The sequence below is a fragment of the Diachasma alloeum genome, unplaced genomic scaffold (assembly GCF_001412515.2).
Source record: "Diachasma alloeum isolate Michigan unplaced genomic scaffold, Dall2.0 Dall_scaffold_00185, whole genome shotgun sequence".
Lineage (NCBI taxonomy): Eukaryota > Metazoa > Arthropoda > Insecta > Hymenoptera > Braconidae > Diachasma > Diachasma alloeum.
Window position 1 is genome coordinate 962,967 of NW_021680351.1, and position 7,119 is coordinate 970,085.

The 7,119-nt window shown below is 40.1% G+C and overlaps 1 protein-coding gene across 5 annotated transcripts in view; it reads right to left on the bottom strand.

Annotated features, from left to right (window-relative positions):
- Positions 1-146: 146 nt before the first annotated feature.
- Positions 147-7,119, bottom strand: part of LOC107048085 (protein EFR3 homolog cmp44E) — a 10,022-nt gene continuing 3,049 nt past the window's right edge. For 2 of the 5 annotated variants that reach the window (XM_015271059.1, XM_015271063.1), the window contains exons 2-6: positions 5,334-5,410; positions 4,842-5,120; positions 3,693-3,952; positions 2,925-3,147; positions 147-2,367 (exon numbers count right to left, since the gene is read on the bottom strand). In XM_015271059.1, coding sequence (XP_015126545.1) covers positions 829-2,367; positions 2,925-3,147; positions 3,693-3,952; positions 4,842-5,120; positions 5,334-5,410 — 2,378 coding nt within the window. In that variant the 3' untranslated portion in view covers positions 147-828. The other 3 variants (XM_015271060.1, XM_015271062.1, XM_015271061.1) reach the window with 3 other exon arrangements.

The following is a 7,119-nucleotide window of genomic DNA, read 5'->3' on the forward strand; positions in this document are numbered from 1 at the left end:
CATAGGCCATCGATTAAATTCGAATATACGTAATTAATAAAAAAAAATTATATATTTTTTGTTTGGCACTCTCCACCAACTACGTCCTCGTCGTGAGTCCTGGGTTACGCCAAGAGTTGGTGAGGATTGAAAGTTAAAAGCATTCGTTGATAATTTCTCCAATAAACTTTATTGCCTCACAATACTTCAGCACAAAAATAAACAATGAACAAATAGCATGATCTGCTGTGTTGAGCGTAATACCGCATCAAATATCAACATAACGGTATTGATACAAAAATACCTTGGAATTGTGCATAAATTGCAGAATAAAAAAAAGAAGACATTGTCAGCGAATTAGTAAAACATGACGAATCGATCGTATTATTCTGATTAATTACGGTTTCATCCCTGAAATTTGTGACTCGAAAGAAAAATATCAGGAGTCAATGAAATTCGTGGCAAAAATGTCCTCTGAATCTTTCTCCTTCAAACATTTCATTATTCTATAAATGCAATCCAAGAGTCGTCTCTCCATCTCCCCCTAGATCCCTAGATTCCCTCATTCTCTGGAATGCAATCATCAAAAATATCGAAAATTAATTTTCCTCTTTCCCATCAAAAACTAGTATTTACAATTTTTCTAATCACCACAATTCCCCACGGAAAACACCTGACATTTTCCCTCAAAACCCTTAATTATCGAGAGAATTCCCCAGTCAACAAGATAAAAAAAATCCACTCCTCAACTCCTCCCTCTGCCATCACGTTTTACCACTTCCCTGCTGAAATAACTGCCTTAAATAAGAAAAAACCTGTCCCTCCCTCGAAAATACTGTCTCCCCGCCCTCAATAAACAAACAACTCTGGAAAATGCACCTCATAACTGGGCACATTGACCTTGTTCTCCACCTGTCCACTCTGCACCGCCACATTTCTCCCCTCCATCGTGAGAGAATTAAAGATATCAGACAACTTGCTCTGGAGTACGTCCCCCTTAGGCTGCGTCTTGGAGACCAAATCCTGGAACGTGGCATTCCTGAAGTACTCAGACAGCTGCGCCCTCCTCTCCTCCTCAACTCCCAGATTATTATTGCTCTCAGTGAGAATTTTCTTCATGCTCTCGAAGGTGAGCTCCTCCACAAATTTCCTGGAGACCCCTGGTGAGCTGCCCCCACTGTCCAACTCAGTATTCCCAGCATTGATGTCAGCAATGGAGTTCCTCCCAGCGCTGTCCACCCACGAGTGCCTATGCTGCAGCGAAGAGCTACTGTAGCCCGAGCCCTGCTGCAACTTGATGGTATCCAAGCCAGCAGTCTTCAGGCACTCAGTAACCACCGCCTGATCCACCAGAACCCCTCCAGTCACCCTCTGGAACTCCCCCGCATACTGCCCCCTCAGCTCAGGCAGCAGATGCGCAGCCTCCCTCCTCCTGATCTCCACGATCTTCATGCTGTACTCCATCAAGCTCCCAATACTGCAGACATGAGCTATCATCATGAGGAGACTGATGACAACGGCGTGAAGATTGAACTTGAGGGCACTGCTGATCTGACTGCTGGTGAGTGCCAAGTCCTGGAGACTCAGGACAAGTCTCAGCTGCTCTAGGACAGTGTCTTCCGAGGCTAGTTCGACAATCAGAAGAGCCAGGGTCGTGTAGATGGCTTCAATGTTCTCAACTGTATTGCCAGGGAACTCCAGGGACTCGTAGAGGGCTAGGTAGATCTCGGGTCCGTGCTTCCTGATGAAGATGACGTCTGGACGAGAGGATTTCTCGATCGCCAGGTCCAGTTCCAAGGGCTTTATCGACGGTTTCGCCAGCTTGTCGATGTTGTGGTGACGATCTATCAGCGTGTGGAAGATCTTCTGCACCAGCAGACGCATCTCAGCGTCAGCTGCTAAGGACATTCGTAAGAGGGGGTCCAGGAAGCTGGGGGGGAACGTCGTGTTCAGGTGGATTGTCTGGTATTTCGAGCCGACTTTCAAGAGGGATTTCAGGAGAATACTCTGGAGGAGCACGTCCCCCTTCGCCACTGAGACCAGGCGGTCGGGCTGGCTGTAAGGGACCTTGCTCATTATGAACATCATGATCTCGATCTTCTGGTAATCTGGGAGGTGATTGGCGAACTCGCCCAGGGCGTTTATCAGGGCCTCCTGGTACAGCTGCTCGTCTGGGCTCGACTGCTGATTTCGGGTCACTGATATGCGCAGGTGCGACAGCAGGGAGTTTATTATCTCCAGGACTGAGGGGCCGACACTCTCGCCGGCGGCGATGGAGATTATCTTGGAGAGCGTGTCGGCGATGCTCGTACGAATCTTCGGGGAGGACTTGGAGTTCTCGTCGAGGTGCGTCATCAGGGCCTCGACTACTGTGTACGAGTATTGGGACTGGAAGAAGAAGATTGGGGGCATTACTTTTGGAGTAATTTAGCGGGTCTATTTTTCTGAGTTTTATGACGTAGGTACGTCTGTTTTTATTGTGGAGGGGGGGGATTAGGGAATAAGTCCTTGTGGTTCCTTATCGACAGTGGCTCTATCTATCGGAATTCTAGGACATTCTAGAATTTTCTACAGAAGTTTAAATTTTCCTGGAAAATTCTAGTTTTTTTTCGAAGTAAATTACAATTTCGAGGGATCATTAAAATAAATAAAATAAGTAAAATAAATAAAATAAATAAAATAAATAAAATAAATAAAATAAATAAAATAGATAAAATAAATAAAATAAATAAAATAAAATAAATAAAATAAATAAAATAAATAAATTAAATTTGTGAATAAAACAGATGAATTGTCACAGAGAAATTCACACAGAAAAAAATAGTTGCACATTTTCGATTTAAAAAAACGCGTAGCGAAGCTGTGAAATTCATCCGTAGGAATTATTAATATGATTTAGAATGAATCTATGAATTATTTTTGGTGCATGCGTGAAGGCTACTCACTTGGATTGAAAACATAATTATCCTAAAGGTGTGAATGGCGAAATAATTGGGAACCCATAATTGATGATTGTCCAAGTGCCTCAGAACGGGCCTGATGACACAGCGAATGTGACCGAATGATGCACGCCCCACTAATTCCCGCATGCAGGTCTCTGCAAACTGGGGAGGGTCGGAGCGCTCCTCAGTTGGACTGTCTGGTGTTGTACCTTCTTTATCAACATATCTGTGAACAATTTCGTAATTAAAAAGGTTGGATGAGAGACAATTTTTCATTCTTATTTCACTATTCTCCTCTTCTATTTTTTTTTTTTCATGATATCGTACTATCATCAATTAAAATGTCATCAAGATTTTTCGTTATTAATTCTATAATGTAATTTTTTGAGGGATCGTTGAAAAACAATAAATTGGAAACTTAAATTTAAACGATTACAAATTTTTGCCAAATATCCATTTACTTGAGAAAAGTATTCATTTTTTCGCTATCGTATTTCTCCAGTCAAGTTTATTCCCAGGCAATTCTCATTAGGTTTCAATTATGCCAATTATATTCCTCTAGAAGATGATTATGTTAGTTAAAACCTTGAGTAAACTCCCTGAATAATTATAAAAATTAAAAAATTAATCCAAGTTCTTGTAGAAAATGATAAATTTAGGAAAAATGAATAATCGTCGGAGCAACATGTTATCATAAATCACAAATGAATGTTTGGTAAAATAATCACTCAAAAGCAAAATAAATTTTCCAAAAATGATAATCAATTTTACCTCGAATTCTGCATATTGTACAGCAAAGACGGTACAATCTTATCCATGTGAACAGATTCCCAAATATTCTCCACAAGATCATCGCTCAATGTTTTTCTCACGACACCCTGCAGCCCCTGTATGCCGGCGAGTCGAATCTGCTTGCGTATTGCCAAGTCGTCGTGGTTGGCGTGGCACATTGCAGAGAACTTTGATACAAAGAAATCGTAACGTGTGTGATAAGACGGCGTGTCCTCCTCGATGTTGGCAAATCTGACAAACTGTCGGAAGACAAAAGTTTTTGGAGCTTTCGATTAAATTGTACAATGATAATCTGCACTAGGAGATCATTAAAAACCATAGCAAATGGGATGAAGAAGCCGGAGTGTTCGTGATTAGTATCATTCGTCGGAGAATGTTAACTACGTGTTCATCAGTGACATGCCTCTGTAACAGGAGATCGCAAGGAAATTTCAAAGTTGTAGGGAGCTTCATTAAATAAATAAATAAATAAATAATAAATAAATAATAAATTTTATCGAGCTGGCGAGTTGACTCCAGCAGTTTTTAATGTACAAACTGTTACGGAGTTACGGTAGGACAACCGAATTTTTAAACAATTTAAAAATGTAAAAAATATAATATATGGATTGAATTTTAATCAATGTCGATGGATAGCACTCAGCAATGTCTATATTAGAAAAAAAAATTCAATTCCATCGATTTATGGGCGAACAATTGAAGAAAAAATTCGAAACCTAAAATTGAACGATTACAGTCTCCATTCATAAGAAAATGGCCTCATGGCGCAATTCTCAATCGAATGACTCAAATTTTGGTTCACAGATATGAGCTTTTTTGTTTCTCAAAATTGGCTGAGGTGAAAAATTGGAAAAATTAGTGATGTTCAAGTACATCATGAATCAAGTGAAAGTGATTTCAGATTTTTCGAGTCATTTATTTAGATCCCAGAAAACAATTTCTGTCACTGCCATCTAAAATTTAACACGACATCGACAATTTGTCGACAAATTGTCGACATACTGTTTGCTGGGATGTAATGAGAAAAATTCGTAATTCGAAATTTAAAAAACCGAAAAAAAATGGAGAATCAAAGACCAACGATTTCGAAATTCCAGTGCGATCTCCCCTAAAATGACATCAACTCACAGATTGGGTCGCCATTATCTGGAGCTGAGGATCCGTCGACTCCAGGAGTTTCTGTATCATCTTTAAAAAACTCTCAACGAACAAGTTCAACGTTTGGGCGTGACAGGCAACCAGCAATTTATCCATGGCCTCCATGGCGATTATAACAAAGCCATTTCGTCGCCTATAGATATCCCTGGAAGCCCGTTGAAATAAATATTCACCTATTCTGTCTAATTTCTCGGGACTACTCAGCGAGTAGAAAATCAATTTCTCCATGTTATTTTTGACCAGTCCATCCTGCAACGGGAAATCATTATTTTACTAGTGCACGACGTCAAGTTTATTCTCTATTTTTGTCGAGTGACATTCGATTTCGAGCGCGTTGCTACGCTTTAAGCAAAGATTATAGTTGTTCCCAGGCTTAAGGTTATCCCTGGGGAGCTATTTTGCTGACAAAAAAGGTGACACCAATTTTTTAACAGAAAAAACATCCTCAAACTCCAAAATTACCTGCGGATTAACCGGAAAAATATTGTCAACCAGTCTCTTGTACCTTGGCCTCAGTGCCGAGCAGCACCAGCAGCAGCCTAGACAATAATATTCAATCGTCATCATCTTGTATTGCAGGAAATAAATAGCATTCTCCATCGAGCACGACATTATACTGATGCTAATAGTGTCAAAATCAATGTTATCAACAATCCAAGATACTGCATTTAAAGCTAGCAATAGCTAATGGTGGAATTAATTTCAATAGCTGACTGTTCAACAAAAAGCCATTACCACACATGTCCACTCGATAGTGACAACCGATAGCGTAAATCCCCACCTTCCAGTCTATTTTATCACTTTATAATGAACCCGAATGTGTTTTTAAGTCTTGACGTCGAGCTTTGCTCATCCTGTCATTTCCTTTTTCAATTTCACAGTGGCTATTGCGCAACGGCAGGACAATATCGACTGCACCGAGCTGCAGTGAACGCAATTGAAGGCTCGGTGCAGCCGATGTGACCTTGAGGGTCACGAAAATTATGGGGATCGATGGGCGAACCATTCATTGTGGGTTTGGGGGCTTTCGGATTTTTTACGGGGGTGTTAGGGGGCGATTTCTGGGTAAATACGAGGGAGTGTTGTGTCGACTTACATAACTTGTCCATCCTGCACTTATCGACTGAACTTACTCTGTGGGGGCGCAGTTTCGGGAATCCCCGGTAGATACCGACACTCTTTAATTTCGGGTCTTGTATTTTTGAATTGAAAACACCCTTAAGTGATCGCACGATGAGGGAATCCCCGATTTTTCTATATTTTTTTTTCTTTTCACACAAAAACTTCGTGAATGAAACAGCCAGGAAAATTTGCATTCCTACTTTCAAATATGTGGAATACATCAGCATCTTTTTTTCGGTCCAAAGTGAACGTGGAATAATTTTTTTTTGTTCTATTTTTTTTCCTCGATATCGTAAAACACACGGGGGAGAGCTGAGGGCACTTAAGGGTTAAGAAAAACGTGTTTTCTATCGAAAAATATAAAATATTTTAGTATAATATATAGATCAATATAAAAGGGTCACAATATTCATTGAAGAACTTTCCGAAAAAATGTATTCAACAATGAAAAATCCAAAAAAGTATGGGGATGGCAAAATTTCCGATAAAATTGAAATCTTGCTTGAAAAAAAATTGCCAACTTGAACGAAGTACTTCAATATCCTTAATTCCATGATGGGGGTCATTCGCGGAGTTACCCGTGACGGCCTTATTTTTTCCTCAACACAAAATTCGAAATGGGGGGGATGAATAATTGGACATCGACTCTCCCCTCGCCGTGCTCCGAGCCACAAATAGGTCTTCGAAAATCGATAAACGTCAAAGTATCGGAATAGCAATTGTAATGATTCCGGTCACGTAAAGCAGCCGCTTTTTGTGAACATTGAATCTCTTTCCAGAATAATGTATATTATTTTGAATTTCCAATCGAAACGAAAGGGTGGATATCCAGTACTCTATTCTGCAAGAATTTATTTCCCTGAATTTCTACAAACTACAACAATTTGTGAATTTTCAATAATGACATTTATTGAAATTTCAGTGGAACTGAGGTAAATGATCCTACGCTTGTGTAGCTAAGGTGAACACATCATTAGTCCAATATTTCTATTGAAATGAGTGCAAAGATGCGATGTTTTAAATTAGATATCAGAAAGTAAAAACTTCAGAATTATAATTCACTTATATTAATCACTAGGGGGCTTCGCCCCCTGCTCGCTCCGCTCGCCAACCCGGGGGGGGCTTT